Raw genomic sequence first — 21,472 nt, 5'->3', positions numbered from 1 at the left:
CACTGACATTATCTACTTGGCCTTCTGTGCCTTTAGCGTTGCTAGGCCCACAGTGGGTTTCCTGGGTTGCTACGGTGGCTTGCCCCAGCCATACAGCTCGCTTCGTGGCGGAGCTGAAGCTAGAGCCTATGTCTAATGACGTTGTCATTGTATATGTGCTGACTGGAAAATTGCTTTATTTTATTAGTGTTTTCCTTTAGAAACTCTTAATTGATTTACATAAATTAGCTTTAAACTATTAAACTCTTTCAAGAGTGATCAACTTCGTGAATTTTACCCATTATAAAAGCTGTAGGTCCAAACTACTCATTTCACCTAGTGGTGTCTCCTGAAATTGTTCCAATTACTGCAGTAATTGGGATTGTAAATTAGGGATTAGTGGCTCATTGAAATGCCATTGTAGACTATACATTCTTTTTAGTTAATTAGTTGCATTTACAAAAAAAGGAAAAAACAAACTAAAAAACAGCTTCATCTTCATGTGACATTTTCTTAATATCTTATTAATCTTTTGTTCTTTCTCTGCCCTCCCTCATTTGTTCATTTAAAAAAAATGAGGTTACATAAAGGGACCTAATATATGTTGAGTTACTGTTAAATATACTTCTAGGAGATATTTCCTTGTTATATGTGCTAGAGTTTTGCTAGAATAAAATGGAAAAGAACATGTGTACAAAATGGGAGTCACTTTTTTTTTTTCCATACAGACAGCCGATTATTCTTGAGTTGTTTAACAAATATATATTTAAATATCTAAGAGTAGATGACAAGGTAGTCCAAAGAATTATTTTTTGGTTATTTATGAAGGGAGTATTTGATATATCTCTAGCCAATTTGAAGAAAATGGGATGGCAAAGGAGCCTCAATATTTTTGGTATTTAGAGAAGTACTGTTTTCAGTGAGCAGTTATCTTTAAAAAAGTCCCTAATGTTTTGTTTTTTCACTTTGATATTTGTGAGTGGATACAAGGTTTAACTAACTGTGTTTAGTTAGATTTGTTGGTCATTGTATAAACAAACTTTAAATGGAAGTGATTATTACTTTTTATGCTAATAATTATTAAAGTCCAGTGTGTCAATTAGGACTAGTATTAGCTAACAATTACAGAAAATCCAAAACAATTGCCAGTTTAAACACTATGGAAATTTGCTTCTCACTCAAGTCAAAGAATATCAGTTATGTAGATCAAAGCTGATAGGGAAGTTTTACAAATGAGGGATCCACACTCCTGTCATATGTCTGTCATCCTCTGCCTCAGAGTCCATCACTGTTATTTGTGCTCTTTCTTAAGCAACAAAGTACTGCATTTCTTCCCTTTTTAAGGGCACTTCCTGGGAGTCACCGAAGTCTTTCCTCTTATGTGACATTGGCCAAAATGTAGTGGTTTCATGGTCACAGTTACTTTCAAGGTGACCATGTACACAGTTAAAAAGCAGGGGCTGTACTAAGAAAGGGAGAAGAGACGCTGGGGGACTAAAACCATGCCTGCTGTGGTTACTCACTGCAAGTCTGTGTTTTAAAACAAGTTGTTTCTGATCTGTAGGAAATTTCAACCTATTTAGGCAGTCAAATTTATACATTTGATACTTAGATTATAATATCATTAAAATGGTCAAATGCCAAATAAATTGGACTGTAGCAATGTATCGCTATAGGAGTTTTGAAAAAGATAAGGTAATTATAGACTAGAGTTATGGGTAAGGTTATGAACTAATGGATTAAATCAAGTCAATGAAGAAAACAGGTAAAACCTTTTTAGAGGGAAAAAAGGGGCAAAGTAAAAAACGGACACGAACAAATACCGTTAGAGTCTAGTGAGCTTAGCTAGTCCAAGCGTTTGTTACAGAAGAAGAGCAATATTGAAGCAAAAGATTTATTAATGGCAGATTCTGTGGCCTTGAATGTCAGAATAGTGTGTCTGGAAAATATCACAAACATTTTGGACAGTGACATATTGTGGTTAAATCAGTGTTTACACTGACTGGAAGGAGAAACACTTAGAAAGCCTTGCCCAAAGTGTATACTCTTAGGATGGTCAGATGTAGAACTTTAAAGATCTAAATGAGAGACCAAATAGGAATTTAAAAGAAGTATTCTTGGATATAAAAAACAAACAAACAATGGCATTAGAAACCTTATGAAAATAAATTGATACAATTATGTATTAAAAAATGTTACAATTGTAGTATTGGCTAACACTTGCATTACCTCACATAATTACAAATATATATATTTTTTGTGTGGTGAGAACTGTAATCACCGTGCTGAACTAGATCCCCAGAACTTATTCACCTTCAAATTGGACATCGGTACCCTTTGACCTCTTCCCATTCCCCCCACTGCCCAGCCCCAGGGAACCGCCATTCTACCCTCTGTTTCTGAGTTAGGCTTCTTTACATTCCACACATAAGTGAGATCACACTCTATTTGTCTTTCTCTGTCGGACTTACTTCAGTCAGCCCTCATGTAAGTGTATCCTTTTAATACATTGTGTGCCTTAAACTTCTACAATCTTGTATCTGAATTATATCAATAAAAAAGATAAAATGAGAAATAAAATAAGAATAAATAAAAGAATTTAGTGACAGACCAAGGGTATAAGTTAACTATAACTTTTAGCTTGAGTGGTTATCAGAATGTTTACAGAAATAAAAGATCAGAAGTATTTTTACTTGTGGAATGAAGTGATGAGTGTGATTTAGGGCAGTGAAGTGTGAGGTGTGGACAGGGGGGTGCAGGTAGTTCTATTTACATCCAGGCACAGGGCTTATATTCTGAATTACATCCTTGGCGTTGCTCTGTGCTGGTCTGCAGTAATGTTGTCTGGGCCCACATCTTCTACAAATAAAAAATAGTATATTATTTTGAAGTTCTCCAGTGATCCAGATTTATGGAGGTGATTCTGTAGCCTTATTTTTGTTGCCTTTTGTGTAACCTTGTCTCTTACTCAAATCTCTTATTTTCCACTTCTAAGGGTTGTAATGGTTTTTCCCTTTTCAATCAGCTGTGGATCTGCTCAAGCTTAAATCGATTAAATGATTTATTTTATTGCTGACAGGTGAGAGTAGTTAAATAGGATGCTAACATGAAAGTGGAATGGCTTGAAATTTGATGGTGGATAACACTATATGTAAAATATGTGAATAAGTATTGTTAGAAAGCTTTAGCTCTTTTTAACTTCTAAAAGATATATCTCCTGTTCCTTTTTCCTTTATATATTGCTAAATTTCTATACCTTATGTTGTCCATTTTTATTTTATTTTATTTTTTTAAAATATGGTACCTCGGTTTTTTAATGTAATCTGTTCCGGAAGACAATTCAAGCTCTGAAACGTTCGAAAACCGAGGTACCACTGAAGATCAATCAATCTTCATTGATTTCAGAGAGAGGAAAGGAGAGAGAGAGAGAGAGAAACATCAGTGATGAGTCATTGATCGGCTGCCTCCTGCACGCCCCCGACTGGGGATCGAGCCTGCAACCCGGACCTGTGCCCTGACCAGGAATTGAACCGCGATCTCCTGGATCCTAGGTTGATGCTCAACCGCTGAGCCACGCCTGGCCGAGCATGTTGTCCATTTTTAGATATTAGAACCGTCTTTGCTAATGCAATTCATTTCATGTGCAGTATATTTTATTAAAAATTTAAAATTTTTGTAAAAAATTCAGAAAACTTTTAAGCACTTCTCTCAGGTACACCAAACATAAAAGTTTTAAGGAAAATATTATTATCACCATTATCTAAGATTTATAGACTTACAAAAAACTGGAAACTTTTCCTACAGAATCATATTTTGTTTTTATGAATATATCATTATAATCATCCAATTGCATTTATTTGCTTATAAAAATAAGAATCTTTCTCTCTCAGAGTTAACATTTTTCTCTGTGTAGCACTTATGAGAAATTACTTACCTGCGTCTTTTACTTCATAGAATATTCTTTAAATAGAATGTTCTGTGAAGTAAGCTTATTTCTGAGCCACAGATAATAACTGCATATTAACCATCTAAATGATTAAGTCTTTGTGTACCATTTACTTCACTGATATTCCACTTAACCACACAACGTGTCCTTGTTGTCTGCTACTCCTGCTGACAGACAAGTAATCCTTTATGTGGAATGAAAATGTTTTATGTGGATTATCTAGCATCTGCAGAATTAGCAGCAAATCACTTTGTAATACGTTCTTTTATTGTGGTGATCTCTCCTTGGCCATGATATTGTCTATCTGTATATGAGTTTCTGCCACTTCTTTATCTGGACGTGAGAGAAGTGTTCTGGATATATTGCAGTTGAGACAGCAAAGGTCCTCTCAGGCCAGTGCAATGATATCATCTGAACACTGAGTCCCATTGCTGAGAAACAAAATTAAAATCCGACACTCGTGTGATTAATTAAGTCAGTATAGTCAAGTCTGACCTCAGTGGAGGGAAGAACAAGGTGAAACCCTTGTTTCTGAAGTAACTGACACGTCCTGAGGATTCTAATACCAGTAAGAGAGAATTTGACTCTGGAGGAGCTCATGGTGGGTGAGACAGAAAAAAAATGACAAAACACATTTAAATGCAGTGCAAAAAGGAATAAAAAACATTTACTCAAATGTGATCTGGAACAACTTAGATGATCATTTCTCCAGTAAATGTATACAATCTGACATTGTTCTCTTGATGTTATCTGGCTCTCTTCCACTCTGACCCAATTTTCACCTCCAGTTTTATCTTTTCCTGCACAGTTCAATCTTCATAATGTACCCCTACATTTCTTTATGCCCTTTATTTAATTTTAATTTCATTTTGTTTCTTACAACCTGACTTTTCGCTTCATGTCTCTATATGCTTTGTTCCTAGAGCCCCTTCTCTGGCCATGTGATTCTTATCCATCAATCAAAATAGAATACAAACACACTTCCCACCTGAAGGCTTCCATAAAGCAATCTTTCTTTGTTCTCTCTGGGAACTTTGTTTTTTCTATAACAATGGCTATCAAATTTTATCTTCTTTCAGAATTTGTTTTGTGTATTTCTTTTTAAATCATTGCAATGTAAGTAAGCAACTGTAGGTATGGATGGCTACTAGTGTATATGTGTGCCCCATGTCACCTAACACAGTGAATTCACTATGCTGCATAGTGAATAATAACTATTTGTTAAATTTTGCTGAATAAGTAAAGAGCATAGGTACTAGAGCTGTAAACAAGTATCAGAGTAGAACTTCCTAGAATTCAGTTTATAAATAAAATGAAACAAGGGGCCAGGAGCAGATGGAAGCTGCAGGAAACATAGAAGTATAATTATCTAGGTGTCTGATTATACATCTTTGCCATCCCACCCTCCTCCCTATGCTGGTATTCTCCATGGGATTTCTGGAGTAACCATGTGAAGTCAGTTTTTAGATTCCAGAAGCTTTACTGACTGGGTGACATCTGCCTGCATCATCGGGATTGAGTAGAATAGGCAAACAGTATGATGCTCCAAGCCCTAGTCACAGGAATATACTTTTAAATGATTAAAATCTAAGCACATCTTATAATAATCTATTATTTTAAAAATCTGCAATCTATAATAAATAGTTTTAGTAACTTGATACTGTTTTAAAATATCCACCTAGTACGTCCTCTGTACTATTCCCAATGCTGCCCAGATAACTACTATACAGTGGTGTTGTCTTTGGATGACCCCAATAAAAACTGGCATTTGTAAAAAAAAGAGGAGGAATTACAGAGCAATCACTGTTTCATGGTATTTGTTACAATCCATCAGGCAAGAAATAAAGACCTCCTGTTCTTTGCATGAAGCCAGTTTCTTAGTCCATGGTACCACTCCTGGTCATGTTAGCTCTCTTGCCTATAACCCTTTCTGACTCATCTGAAGGATATGCTTAGGGACAAACAGCTGTCATAGCACTTTGTTTTGGGTGCAGGTCTAGAGCCCAAAATTGCTTTAGGGTTTACAACAATTACAAGATTTCTGCAGACTAGGCCTGTGGTTTCTTTGGTAACACAAACAACATCAACAACGTCACTTAGTTTACTTCTCATTATTTTCTATAGTGAGTTTCTTGCGCAAGCAATCCTAATCCTGAGATTTATCTTGAAATAATTCTTAAGTCCAACATCTTTTTTATATTTACTGGGTACTAAATTTAGCCCATTCTTCTCCCTCTCGTACTGAAGGTGGTTTACTTGACGACACCGCTGAAAACAGTAAATTGGATAATAGTGGCTATTACTCATTTTCTAACTGTTCATCTGTATCTGGGCAGAGGCTGCTAGCTGTCCACCACAATTCTGCCCTCTTCATTCCATTGTGAAGCTTTGTTTTTTAGAAATGACCTTCCAGCCCGGCCGGGTGTGGCTCAGCAGTTGAGCATCGACCTCGGATCCAGGCGATCAGGGTTCGATTCCCGGTCAGGGCACATGCCCGGGTTGCGGGCTCGATCCCCAGTCGAGGTCAGGCGTGCAGGAGGCAGCCAATCAACGACTCTCTCATCATTGATGCTTCTATGTCTCTCTCTCCCTTTCCTTTCCTCTCTCTGAAATCAATAAAGATATATTAAAAAAAAGAAAAAAAAGAAATGACCTTCTAGCCAGGGACTACAATTCTCAGACCTAGTAGAATATGAGTGAAAGTAATTGGTGTCATTTCAAGCCCAAAACTGTTATGACTTGGATGCGCCTTCCCCGCATTTCATCCTGTTCTCTACCAGCTGCCTGTCAGTGTCCTGGGTGACCTCGGAAGCCAAGTGTTGAAGAAGGCAATCACCTTACCAGCTTTTGGTTTCTGAATACCTGCTTGGAGCAGAATCTATGTCTCTGTGTATAGTAATATCTAACTTAGACTGTTAATATGAGTGAGAAATAAACTTTACTCTTCTAAGAAACAGATTTGAGATTGTTCACTAAGCCACTTTGTGTTACCATAGCTAATATAGAACTGTCTTTCTATGTTTAGGGTATTTCCCAGGTTAAACGATTTACTGGGGAACAGAGGCTACCTCTTAACTCAAAATCTGAAGAGGCCAGCTATTTGCTTTCCTAGATTCTTTGACACCTGGACATGGGTCTGTAACCCACACTCTGTCTATGAGATTCATCCTGGACCTTGATGTGGGAGCCATGATGCGAATTAGGGACTGTGGAGAATCCATTCTGGGATAGTTGGGCAGCAACACTCAGATTCCTGAAAATCTTGTGAACTATGCAACACACATTTATTGAATTAATTCTTAAAAAACAGTCCAAACTCATATCTTGGCTTGAAATTCAGAACCATGACTAATACTCCACAGGAGATGAAGGAGACAAGCCTAAAATAATGATCGACGTAACAGTTATATCCAGGCAATTGGACCAGGCTTAGCTGTTAAAGGTATTTTTAAGGATGTGAAACTCACTTTTTTCCCCCATGAGAATAAAAATGTGAAGTCTGTAGAATAAGAAAAATTCATTTGAGCTTGCTAATTGGAAATGCAATTAGCTTTCATGTGAAATGGTGTTTGTACCAAGAGAATCAGCCCGCAATGCATCATTGTGTGCTGCATTATTTCCTAGCAGCTGAAAAGAAAAACTGATACTCTCCAATTATTTTAGACTGTATTAACTAGAAAATGGCTGTACAACTTGTGTACTTTCTCAAGAATATTACTCTAACACATATTTTAGTATTCTGACTTAATGTATAAACACCTTTATAATCAGCAGTTCAACAACTGACAGAGTACACCTTAAATATCATGTGAAGTAGAATTGTAGTTCAATAGATTTTGTTAAAGATAAATCCACAGTTCACTTTTGATTAGAGGAAAACATCCTCATAAATTATTAATATCACCCTTTACTTTGGCATTCAGAAATAATATGCCCACATTTTAGGATGTCATTTCCACTCCTTTCTCCTGTCATCCCAAAATCTTATTGAAAAGCAGAGGGGACATCTAAACTGAGCAACCTTTCACTTTTTGCAGGGATTTTAGAAGCTCTGATTTCTTCTCAAGACATGTACCTTTCATTATGAATCATTATGAAACTGATCATTTTAGGGAATTGCACTGTGTGGTTATTAATCCTTTTTACTATTTGATCTTAAATAATTCTGAGCCTATATAAATAATGTCCCAGTTAATGCCACAGTGGGATTATACAGCAAATTAATTACTAATATCACAGAAGAAAGAACGTTGTTTAATTTTACCATAATATAAATATCTTAAATTTATCAATACCTGGCATAGCTGGAAGAGTGCTAGATTTAAACTCACCATTTCACCAAAACATGATTAGCCATTTAAAATAAATAAATCACTTTATAATATAGTCAATAATAAGAAATAAATTTCACAGTCAAGGAGAAGCTCAGTAGTATGTATTTTTTGACATATGCTAGTTGGCCAGGTTATCTTAGCTGACTGATAAACCTGATTTTCAGTAAACTCCATAATTGTCATAGTTTTTCAATAAAGGGCAAAATAGATTGGAGGGCATAAGTCATACAAATTAATCAAGGGATATGTCCTAATAGTAGATATGTCAGAAGACCTCTAAGAGAAGTTTCTTAATGTTTTTAAATATAAACCATTTAAGATGATATGCTATATTAGCAATTTTCAACCAGTATGCTGCAAGAATTTTTAAAACATGCAATACCTGAGTAATTAGGGGCACTGAACTCTTTTCCTTTACATTGTCAAATAAAAAAATGATAACAGTCAACACAACAGGAAAAGAGCTTTTAAACAAACAAACCAGAAGCAGGAAGCAAAACTCCTTTCCTCATTCACTGTCTCTCTTTTATCATTTGCTGACAAAGCTTAAAATTGTGCTTGTTGGTAAAAGAAAAATTGTTAAAAGTGCCTAGATCCATTTTTATAGATCAAGTTAAAAGGGTGACTATAGAGCTGAGATGCAATAAAACTATAACCAGCATAACATTGTAATGAAAGTAGGATGTATTTTTTAAAAAATTTTTAGTTATTACTAAGGTTCTAACTTAGGAGTAAATATTATTCAGGAATAGTTGAAAGTGTCTACCAGCATGCTAGTCTCTTAATACCAGTGCTACTGGGGGAGGGGGGAAGGAAGGATATTTTTATCTCACTGGCTGTAAGTTTCTGCAAATGCAGATTGAAAAAATTAAAATAAATTTACCATTTCAGTTGCATTCACTACATAAGTACCTGGCATAGCTGGAGGAGTGCTAGATTTAAACTTACTATTTCACCAAAACGTGATGAGCCATTTAAAATGAATAAATCACTTTATAATATAGTCAATAATAAAAAATAAATTTCACCGTCAAGGAAAGGCTCAGTAGTATGTATTTTTTGACATATGCTATTTGGCCAGGTTATCTTAATTGACTAATAAACCTGATTCTCAGTAAAGTTCTCCATAATTGTCATAGTTTCTCAATAAAGGGCAAAATAGATTGGAGGGCATAAGTCATACAAATTATTATTAGAAATTTTCCCAAGGGTCATATATCTAAACGTGTTAAAGGAAAGGACTTGTTCAGCATAAAATTATTGTATAATTTATTAGCATTTATTTCTCTCCATTGGGTCTAAGGTGTGTATGCATGTGTGTGTACAAAGCTTTGCAAAGCTTTTTAATTAAAGTATAGATTTAATTAGAATAAGTATAAATTAGTTACATTTAAAATCAATTCAGTTACACAAAGGAGCTTTTTTTCTGATCACTGAAAATGGTAAATGCTCTGAAACTAACAAAAACTTCTTGAATCTGTATTTGAATTGCTTCAGATCATTTAAATAACTTTAAGAAAAACAAATTTTTGTGGAGTTTTTACATTGTACTTTAGCCTTTTAATCATACTTTCAAATAGGCCATTATCAAATATTTTAATATTAAAGTTAAAAATTATGCTATTGTATGATCACAATCCAAGAAAAACAATTATCTTTTTATAGGTCAGGATACTATAGCTTTGAATGAAAATATAAGGATTAAAGAATTGAAAACATAATTTCCATGAATGCCAAATCCATTTTCTTTTAAGGTAAATTTTTCTGTTAGTCGAGAAGAAAGAAAATACATAATTTCTGGACACCTGGTAAAACATATAAGTCAGCCCTAGAAAATCCCTATGTCTACAACTTATTTCTGAAATAATATGAACAAGAAAATTGACTTATGTTTACTTTCTTTTGTACTGCTATATTGTTTTCCCTTTTCAAAAAGCAAAAAATTATGGCATAAAAATTGTATCTCCCATTTTAACATTACTGTGGATAAGTGGGATATGTTCAGTGATGTTTTTGATTTATTTTAAATACTACTTTTATAGATCATATCTAATATTTTGGTGTAATTTCTATAATTTTTAATGTAACCCCCTCCCCTTCTCTCTCTCTCTCTCCTCTCTAAAGCTTCTCCATGGGTTGATAACAGCCGAACTCCAAACAAGATTGACCTTTATGATGTACGCAGAAGACCATGGTAAGAATTTTAGATTGTCATGAAAAGATGAAACAGACAACAGTTGGACAGAATCTTTCCATTATTAGGATGAATATTGTCTAATTATGTAAAGTACTCTGATATTTTTTAAATTTTAATAAATGTATGCAATGAAAGGTAAATGAAGGTGATAAGTTCACATGGGGACAATAATGAATATTGTTGAAATTACTGGTCAAATTCATTCAAATGGACTTCTATAAGTTTTATATTCAGTTTCATTTCTAAAACACTGTTAGCTGGTGGGTATTTTTTTTGAAAGGCCTTCGGTTTGCTTGGGTAGGGCTCTAATTGAGCATCTAGACTGAGTAGGAGGTAGTTTCTCTCTGGCAGTGAACTAATGAGAACTGGCCCCAAGCTGTAAGAACTGCCCCTAGTTATAATTATATTACATAGATTTATGTTCCCACAAAGAAGTATTATTTGTTTCTTACTACTAAAGCAACTCATTTTCCTAACATAAAACTCAAAAAATACCAATAACTCATATTTTCACAACTTATGTATTTTGAGTTTTTTAAAAATGCATTTAATGTGTGGATGTATCTTTTTTTTAATTTGTTCACATTATATACAACATATTGTTTTGTAACCTACTCTTTGCTATCAATACCTTTTTGTACCTATTCATAAGAGACACTTAACATCATTTTAAAAGAGTGATCATGAGGTAACTTATTTAGGAAAGCCCCTATTATCGAAGATTTAGGTTATTTCTAATATTCTGCTAGAGTTCAGACAAATTCTAAGACATAAAGTTGATTCAAACTAAATGTATTTAAAGCTTTTAAGATGCTCTGTTAAACATCCCAGTAGGAATCAACCATGTATAATAGTGCAAGATATTATTAATCCACATATTATGATTGCTAATATTTTTCCAATTGTGATGACTCTGCAGCAATGGGTTGTTGAGTGGAGGCAACGACAACAATATCACATGGTTTGGGTTCAGGAAACAACTGTTTTGGGGAACCTTAGAGGCTAGGTGCTAAACAGAAGAGGCAGACAATATTCTGTCCTCTCATCTTCCCACCGAGAGGAATGTCTGGACCATTTGTTAAGATGCTAGACATGAACTACATTTGCCTTCCATTGGAATATCCCAGCAACACTTCTCCTTACCTTCTTAATAGAGATACAAACTTGCATGCAAGTTATAAACTCTGTTTCGTGAGCATGTAGTTCTGAGTAGATATAAACTATGCTAGATGTTGTCTGTAAACTAATTGACAAGTTATTTGGCAAGATTCTGAGAAGTTTGATTTAGAGTCACGGGTAAGGAGTTATCAGAGGTAAATAGAAAGTTGAGTTCAGGGTCAGCCCTTCCTGTTGGGGAAAGTGGGTCCCTATGACCTGTCAACTGCGGCCAGGCAGCCTGAACATTGGGATCATTCACCTGCAAGTATGTTTATCTCTACAATTCCTAAACTATCTGAATAAAACTCTGTTATAGTTTGTTTAAAGTGCAAAGATTCTAAATCTGTAGGGCAGGGTGGAATTTGAGAATCAAGATTTTAAACTGATTCTCCAGGTGATTATTAGATTCTATAAAGTATGAGAGCCACCACTGGAAAATCTTGGTAATAACATTGTATATTCTTCTGTTTTTAACTTTTTTATTGCCTGTTTGTATTTCTCTTCTGTTGATGTTGCTTTTTCATGTTCGTAGACCACTTACCTATTTTTTGTGTCCATTCTTGCATTTAAAAATATGATACAGCCTTATTATTATTTGTTATTATTATTATTCCTTAGAATAAGTTTTAAAACCCGTGGTAAACAATTGTTTAGGATAATTTTTTCCCCCCGGAAAATGTCCTTTTGGAAGTTAAGTTTTTTTTGCTCTTAGTATTAAAACACATATCTTTATATTTTTTTAATAAATATCTGAAAAACATAATTGAAATATGCCCCTGACATCTCTACTATGTTAAGTGTAGCTTTTTAACATTGACAATGCAAAATTATGAATGAAAGAGCAGAGCATTGTTGACTGAGATAGAATGAAGTAGGCCTGTTTGGAAAATACCTTATCTCAGAAATCCGTAAATATCAGGTTAACAAATATCAATGTTTGCCATTTTGCAAGAGAAAAAAAATATTTATTTGGTGTTTGTTTCAGGTACATCCAAGGAGCTGCATCTCCTAAAGATATGCTTATTCTGGTTGATGTGTGAGTAGTTAAATATTATATATTTATTTATATATTGAGAATATAGGGTGGATTCATAGATAACAGTAATGTGTTGGGACTGAGAAATCATTGATAGATTGGGGGAAAAGAACAAAGTGTAATTACAGGCACTTTTATATCCAGACAAAGAAACCATATGAAGACAGTAACAAAACAAACAAAAATCCTCTTATTAAAAATGAGAAGAGCCTATAATGGAATTGAAAATTATCGCATGGCATGGCATGGTTCTAAAGTCTGAGTTTTTGAAAAAAATATTCATTTGCTTCTAATTTTTGGCTTTATATTTAAAATAACATTAAAAATCAAAGTTGCTAAAACTAAGCAGTTCCTACCAAAAAGAAAAAAAAAAAGAATCATTTAGTTGGCACCTAGTCATTAAAGATTCAAATAATTTTGAGGGTTTTGGCCACAAAATAGATAAAGATTAAATGTATTAAATGTCAATACTGGGACTTTTTCAAGGGAAATGCTAATGTATATGCAAGAATTCCGGGAATTTTTATATTGATCATTTTATGTGTTAAAATGTTAAGGGGGGTGTGTGTGTGTATAATCCTCTAATGAACTTGAAGAGGAAATGGTAGAGCATAGAAAATAATATATCCTACTATGGAGATTTTGTTTTTAAGTTAATACAATGAATAAAAACAAAGCATAAAATACTTTATTTTCCCTGAGAAAATAAAAGTATATCCTCATATAATCTTTGCCATATTAGAAGAAACAGAATCCAATGTTTTATAGGGAACTAAATCCATATCACAAGCTAACATCAACATTTGAAAATTTCTCCATTTTGACCTATAGTAAACAAGTTCAAAACTTTATAGCCTAGCCTGAGAAGAGAAGATAAATGAATTAAACAAATGTAACTTAAATGTTCTGATTTCATTTGTTAAAATGCATTTAAGCCATATCTTGTTTTAATTAAATTATTGTGGAGTTTATATCATACATGAATCCTTGATAGCCTCCTTAAGTATAAATCTAAATGGTAATGTAATATGTTATAATCCTATTAGATATATAATTTCCAGAAATAATTTATCATATTAAAATCTTAGGAGCCCACATACATATGCCTTAAATTGAAAATATATAGCAAGTTAAAATATCATTTAAACAATTATTTCAGCATTAGTATTTTGAGGGTCTTGTCACACATACAATGTCATAATACAGATTCAAGATGGTCTCAGAAGTAAACAGAGAAAGTAATTATTAGTGAAAGTAAACTATATTCACAAATAACTAAAATAATGTAGAAAGTAATAGACCTAAGATATGACATAGCGCTAAAGGAGTCCATAGGAGAGAGGTAGCACTTTGATTTAAAGTGTCAGGAAAGACTTCATTAAGAAGCTAACATTAGAGTTGAATTGGCAGGCATGAGAGGGAAGAGGAAAGAGTGGAATTTCCAGTGGAAAAACTGACAGGAGCAAAGTGGCTTAGGTGAGAACATTGGAGGAACTATCTCGAGGAGGTGGTAGAAGGAGGCAGAGAGGGTTCTGAAAGCTCTTGAACGCAGGGATATTGAGATTATTGGCTATTTAGTAGGTAACTATGAGCTATTAATAGTATTGTGTTAAGGGATGTTTCCAGAATTTTCACCTGTTAGCATGGGTAGGAGAGGCAACTAAGAGCTGGATGTAGTGGCTGTTACCCTAGCTCAGCATCTTCAGGTGATAAAGACATAAGCCAGAGTGGAGAGAGACTGGAGAGGAGGCCACTGCCTGGGACACTGTGAAGTTGAGTGAATGAGGAGGATTGTCTAAAAGCGTAGAAAGGTTTAGAGGGAGGAGGCAGTTGGATGACTAAGACCTAGCTTGGTTGGTACCAAGAACATAAATAGGAAAGAAAAATATGTTTAGGAGTAATTTGTCATTTTGGACATTGAGCCCATAGTTGTTTAACAAGCAGACGAGTATAAAACTTGGGGAAAGTTGGGAGCTAGAGATGTAGAATTGGGAGTAAGTTGTCCAGAGATGAGCTCTGCAAATTGATGAGGTCATCGTTGAGGAACATAGAATATGTAGAGACAAGATAAATGAAGACTAACCCCCAGAAAATATCTACTTTAGGATACAAAACAAGGTATTTTGTCCACAAAAAAATCTGTCTATTATCATAATTGTTATGCCGCCTCATAATTGTTGCTTTAATCAAGGCAAACAATGGATACCCTCAGGCAGTGACTTTATCTGTTAACTGACAGAGGTTATAACCCCTCAATTCTAACTTGGCTAACCAAAATGGTATTCAGTATATGTTTCCCAAATAACTGAACATGCCCTGAATATCCATATTTTCTTAAAATTGTCATTTGACTTTTAAGTTTTATCATTGTGGTTTAGAAATATATAGATTCTGATGCTGGTAGAAAAGAAAGACAAGATTTCTTAACTTCTACTGTATTAAAAATAAGACTTTTTCTACTACTGATTTTTTAAAGATAAAATTATTTGAATATTATATAAAGATCTAGAGCGAGTGCATAAGTTGCCTTTACTTAGGTTTCTGATTTTGATTAAATATGTGGTCATTAACATGCATGGGTGCATTTTTTATAGGAGTGGAAGCGTTAGTGGATTGACACTTAAATTGATCCGAACGTCTGTCTCCGAAATGTTGGAAACCCTCTCAGATGATGATTTTGTGAATGTAGCTTCAGTAAGTATAAAATGACTGCATTTTTGGTGAATTAAATCTGCAATTTCTATCTCCTCTGAACTTTAAATACTCCACAGTGTTTTTTCATAGATAGGCTGAGATGTTTCTGATCTATTACAAGACTATCTCACTGAGCTCCTCCTATCTTATTACTAATTCCCCTGTTTTTCCACACCAAGGTCCTTTCTGGATGTCTGAGGCTTTACCATTGAAGTAATGAATGTGAAGGGAAACATTACACACATTCTCCTTCACTCAGGGAAGCTTAACCAGGTGACATGAACCCTTGTGCTCATTGATACCATTGTAACTTGTACTAAAAGTTCTTTTTCAACTTAACAAGAGAACCAATAGATATTTGAATGAGCTACTTTTAAAATTTTATTTCCCCAGAACCATCTTAGACCTTCCTACTCGTAGAGTGTACTGAACTCTGAGACAAGTGAAACAACAAAATGAGTGTTACTGTGTCTCATTTTAATTCATAGAATTTAGGCAAAAAATTTCGTGGCTCTTGCCTGATGGATGTAATTTCACATTTGAAGTGGAGATCTTCCTAGAGATGAAGGTGAGGGAAGAGGAATTTGTGATGAGGGCATTTTGTATTGAACATAGTAGGATGGCTCTGTCCCTGAAACCACTGGGAGGAGGGAGTTCAAGCAGGTGGCCTGCCATGGATCTTCTCCCTTCACTGAGGGCCACCCCTGGGAGAAGATGTAGGCAGGAGAATAGGGCATGATCCCTTACCAACCAGAGCTCCAGGTAACAGATTAATAATATTTACTGAAAGGGAGACTATTAGCCCTAAGATGATTTAGTGTGCTATCCCTGCCAAGGGTAACTACAGTGGGTAAGACCCAGGATAAATGAAGCAAGACTCCCTGGGAAATGTCCCTAGGTGATATAACTCTCTGGTTAATAAAACTATTTTTCATAGTTTAGAGTTTCGCTATACAAGGAAGCCCACAAACCTCTTTTTGAGACCTCTTTTCATCTGGGCCAGAGGGTGTCTCTGACATAGTAAGGAAGGAGCTGTTCTATGTTTTCTAGAGCTGCCACACAGACTGTCACAGACTGGATGGCTTAAATTACAGGCATTGATTTTGTCACAGTTCTGCAGGTCAGAAGCCCAAGATCAAGGTGCCAGCAGAATCAGTTTCTCCTGAGTTCCCTTTCCCTGGCTTGCAATTGCCACCTTCTTACTGTCTCTTCACATAGTCATATCTCTGTGTGTTTGACCCCTGGTGTCTTTTCCTCTTTTTATAAGGACACCAGTCATATTTAATGATGTTCCTAACCTCATTGCCTCTGTTTAACTTAATCACCTGTTTGAAGACCTTATCTTCAGACATTGTTACATTCTTTTTTTTTTTTTTAATATATCTTTATTGATTTCAGAGAGAGGGAGGGAGAGAGAGAGAGAGAGAGAGAAACATCAATGATGAGAGAGCCATTGATCGGCTGCAGCCCGCAACCCGGGCATGTGCCCTGACTGGGAATCGAACCCCAATCTCCTGGATCCTAGGTCGATGCTCAACCGCTGAGCCACGCCCGGCTGGGCCAGACACTGTTACATTCTGAAGCACTGGGGTTGGGACTTCAAAGCATGAATTTCAGGGGGACATGATTCAGCCCATAACACCTGGGTACCACCCTCCCTGTCCAGATATTTTTTTTGCTCTTACAAACCTTTAGAAATCCTTAGCTTGTCTGTGTCCTTGATATTATTTAGTAAAACTTGATACTATATAAGATCTCTTATGTCAGTCTCATTTTATATTCTGACCACTTATTCAATGAAATGCAATGTGTTTATCTCAAAAAGTGACCGGAAAAGACAGCCATTTAGTTTCATTTGTACATAAACATATTGTTTATCACAAAGGCATTGTAATGATTGATAACAAAATATGATCTTTGACATAGCAAAAGAGAAAGTCATACAAACATTAAATTCAGTACAGATTTGTGTTATCTAATGGAATTTATATAAAACAAGCAAATATTAAAATGGTTAATTTCTTAATCTGGGTTCTTCCTGATATTCACTCATGGATTCAAGTGGAAGTAGTTTAGTTGGGACAGGATCCCAGGAAACACTACCAGTTAAAGGAGCAGGGAAGTGACGCCAGGGAAGAAAGAAAGGGAGTCAATTAAAGGGTCTTAATTCAATGTAAGGGAACGTAACCCTACTGAGAAATTTTAGATGCTGTATAGAATATAAACTTCAAAGTTATTCTGCCTAAAGTTCAAAGGATCTGAAGTTTTAAGTACCAGCCTTGCCCATCTGTGAGCAGAACAGACTCTGGCCACAAGAAGGAGAACTGAAACAAAAAGTTGCAGGTGATAGGAGTTAGAAACCTGGTCAGTGTCCACTGTATCCAGGCACTGATCCTTAAAGATGGCAACTACCAAAAAAAAAAGAAACTGACATCAGAAATGTTGGATGCTAGAGTTAGAACCAAGGCCACACTTTATATCCATCTTTTCTCTCCTCTAATACCCTTCCTAATTTCTCTACACCCTTGGCCAACCCTTGTGCTGACAGCTTGCTTGGTGGGATGACTCAAGCTTTTATCCCAGAAGCCTATGAATCCATGGTTTCTGTGTCCATTCAGACAGTGTTTCCTGCAGTTGTCCATTCACAGTTATCACCTAGCATGGACGTGCTTGAATGAATCCCTGAGTTCTGTGCATAGTTCGCACATTATATAGTAGCAACTCTCATGATACTCTCCTCATCTGATGACCCGCTGGTAGAATAATTTCTTTTTTTTCTTGAATGGTGATCTAATGGCATGAGAAGCCCAAAATATCTAGATGATAGCTACACATTTAGGTTTAGTGAAATTCTTACTGTGACCCCGGTAAAAGCACCATCTCATCCCACATGCATGCTATTGGAAAGCAGAACATTTATTTCAGCAGAGTCAAGTTGCAGGGATAGGAAATACACATTTCCCAGGGGACTGCTTTGAATTATGGTTAGAGGGGACATTCCTACTTCCTTTCCTTTGTTCCCACACTCATGCATTCTGCCTTTTGGGGGCAGAGCCAGTGTTGGGAAGAGAAACCTGATGTAGGATTTGCTAATTTTCATAACATAAATACTCCCACCACGGCCAATTTCAGGCTACCAATGTGAGTTCAACTGTCTTTAAAAATTCCTGAACACTTAACCATTGTTTTTTATGAGCAGATGACAGCTGGTACCAGTATATCAATGGGTATAGCACTATGGTTCAAAGTATATATTGCATCTTGAAGCACAACATTCCAACTCAAAGATTGTCATCTCCAAGCTGGAACCTTAGTTATACTTTTAAGAGACTGTCCTAACATTTTATTAGGCTGGCAACTTCTAGTGATGTAGTACATGGTAGACCCAGTGGATCCTGTGGTCATGTGTTCATTATTGGACCACATTTAGCATAAAATAGGTTGCTGGTTTGAGGAGATGTAATGCAGGATTCTATGGTGATATCCCATGATGATAAATCAGGTAGTTTGATGAACCCAGAGGAATGAGGTATTGTGAACAGGTAAAGGAACTCATAGCTGGAATATGTAACGATAACAAGAAAAACAAAATTTGGCCTGCCCCCATCCAGATGAATAAAATTGAGTATAATCTATTTTATATCAAGTTGCTGGTTGTCCTTTTGAAAAATGATATTGAAAACTCAGCTTTGGACAATTTCCAATGGATTGGTCATTCACCAGTGGTAAAGCTATATTAGACTTGGTGAGAAAGAGCCCATGCTTTTAAAATTATTATTATTATTATTGATTTTTAGAGTAAGAGAGAGGGATAGAGGGATAGAAGCACAGATGAGAGAAACATCATCGATTGGCTGCCTCCTGCATGCCCCCTACTGGGAATCTAATTGTGACCAAAGATCCAGTGCTTTTAAGCCCATGTATATCTTCTTTCTGTCTGCTACCAAAAGCGGCTTATTCATGAGCTCATTTTGCAAGTACTACAGTTGCCACATACAAAGGCTGGATGACCTCTAAAGAACACATCATCTTATCTACCCAGTTTTTCAGCTCCTCCTCTGTGATGAATGCTCTCTAGTGGTCATCAGTGTGAGACAAAGAGATTTGCACATTTCATGCCCACTCCTATAGGTACATCCTCCAGCTTTTTCTCCAGAGCTGTTTGTGTGGGGAAGGTCTTCCAATCTTACTCCTTCAGGGGCATTGGTGAATCAGCCAAGCCATTTACCAATGGACCATTTGCTTTCTTACGTCAAGATATTCTTCCTCCACACCAAGTTGATGACCAGGTATAATTTGCCTCAGGATCTCTCAACATACATTCCCTAGCATGTTCTTAGTATCTGCTGGTTCGTATTAGGCAGATCTTGCATCTCTTTTCTTGAATATTCATTCTCTTTTTGTTTTTCTGGAGCAGAGTCTACTTTTTCAGTTGGGTCTTGTTGAGACCTGACTTATTTGTTGCCTACAGCCATGAGAGGAGATGGGATCAGCTCTTGAAGAGAGCAAGTGTCATATTATACTGTCTTTAAGAGTGGAGAAACTACTACCCTCTAAGGAGAAGAGGTTATCTCTGTCTATCCGGAGGGGATTCTGGAAGATCAGTGTTCTTTTTTTTTTTTTTTTTTAAATATATCTTTATTGATTTCAGAGAGAGGAAAGGAGATGGAGAGAGAGATATAGAAACATCAGTGATGAGAGTCATTGATTGGCTGCAACTCACAACCCGGGCATGTGCCCTGACAGGGAATCAAACCCCCATCGCTTGGATCCTAGGTCGACGCTCAACCGCTGAGCCATGCCCTGCCGGGCAAGATCAGTGTTCTTAATTGCATCCACCCAGATGTCCTTATTGTTATTTTAGGGTCCTATTCTTTTCCCATCAGTGCCCTGACTTTTGTGAAGAAACCTGCCAAGGCTGTGAATGCAGCCTCCTTTATAATTACATGACTCTCAAAAGCAAATTCACTTCTATTTCTAGCACATGCTGACTTTCTCACAATAGGAGATGAGAACTCTTCATTAGCTGCCCTAGAAGTCTTCTGGCTTTGACACTTTGCCCTTAGTTGATACTTTGCTGACCTTAGTCGTCATTTTGTTTAATGAATTTAACAACAATCAACCAACTCCTATGTTTCTCAAATACTAGGTGCCTCCTCTTCAGTCTATTTTGTGTTACCATCACCACCGATGAAAATCTTAGCAGTTGTGATGCTGCAGTCTCAGAAGGGTTTTCTTGAAACAGTTATGACTGAGATACAGACAGTTACCAGTGGAGTGTTTGTTACCATATGGCTGGTGAATAATTTAATTCTAGAATCCCATCCTGACATCTGCTTCCTAAGACCACTGCTCATGTCAGCTTGACTGGGTTTTCCCTAAAATATTCCCTGAGACAAGGATTCAAGTATACATGGTTTATTTTGAAAATAACTTTAGGAAAGAGTTAGAGATATGTGAGAAGTAAAACAGAGAGAGAAAGAAAGAAGAGACCTAGTAAATGATGGATTATCGAACATGTTACCACTCTGAGTGAGTGGAAATTAATCCTCTGGGCACTTTAGAGAGCCAATGTAGATTACACAAATCAGAGTTATCCCTTCCAAGGGGGAAATGCGCTGAAGTACTTAAAGTTAATGATTGTTCTCAAGGGATGTTGATTCTCCGGTGTTCCCAGGCCATCATGTGCACAAGCAGAGGGCTTCTGGAAAAACGGCAGTTATTTGAGCTGGCAGGCGTGGGAATGTGCATGGAGCACCACCAGCAGCTGCCTCAGTTAGAAACTGAACAATGCTTTCTGACGAAACAGTACAGATAGCTTTGAAGGAATGTTATGCTTTCAACATTTAGCTAGCAACTAGTAATTTTTTCCTAATTAAAACAAAGAACTTACATAGTCTTGACATTGGGATTCTCAATGCCTGACAAGTTCTAAAGACCATTACTTTTTCTAAAAATATTATGGTTGTTCAATGTGTTTTTTTTAAAAGGAAATTGTTAACTAACTTCTTAAGAAAAACAACTGCAAGATTTTTCCTTGTGGTTTCTGTGAAGTGATGAACCAGGTTAATACAGACTTTATTGGTGCATTGACAGCTCTTTGTAAATTTTTACTTGGGCATCCTCAC

General features: G+C 36.0%; 1 protein-coding gene across 2 annotated transcripts in view; it reads left to right on the top strand.

Moving 5' to 3' along the window:
* Window positions 1-21,472, top strand: part of CACNA2D1 (calcium voltage-gated channel auxiliary subunit alpha2delta 1) — a 451,150-nt gene that overhangs the window by 331,049 nt on the left and 98,629 nt on the right. For both annotated transcript variants that reach the window (XM_087821121.1, XM_087821120.1), the window contains exons 8-10: window positions 10,384-10,453; window positions 12,600-12,650; window positions 15,245-15,344. In XM_087821121.1, the coding sequence (XP_087677247.1) occupies window positions 10,384-10,453; window positions 12,600-12,650; window positions 15,245-15,344 (221 nt within the window). The remainder of the gene's footprint in view (window positions 1-10,383; window positions 10,454-12,599; window positions 12,651-15,244; window positions 15,345-21,472) is intronic.

This window comes from Miniopterus natalensis, chromosome 10 (genome assembly GCF_054644295.1).
Source record: "Miniopterus natalensis isolate mMinNat1 chromosome 10, mMinNat1.hap1, whole genome shotgun sequence".
NCBI lineage: Eukaryota > Metazoa > Chordata > Mammalia > Chiroptera > Miniopteridae > Miniopterus > Miniopterus natalensis.
This window is presented reverse-complemented; position numbering and strand designations above follow the sequence as displayed.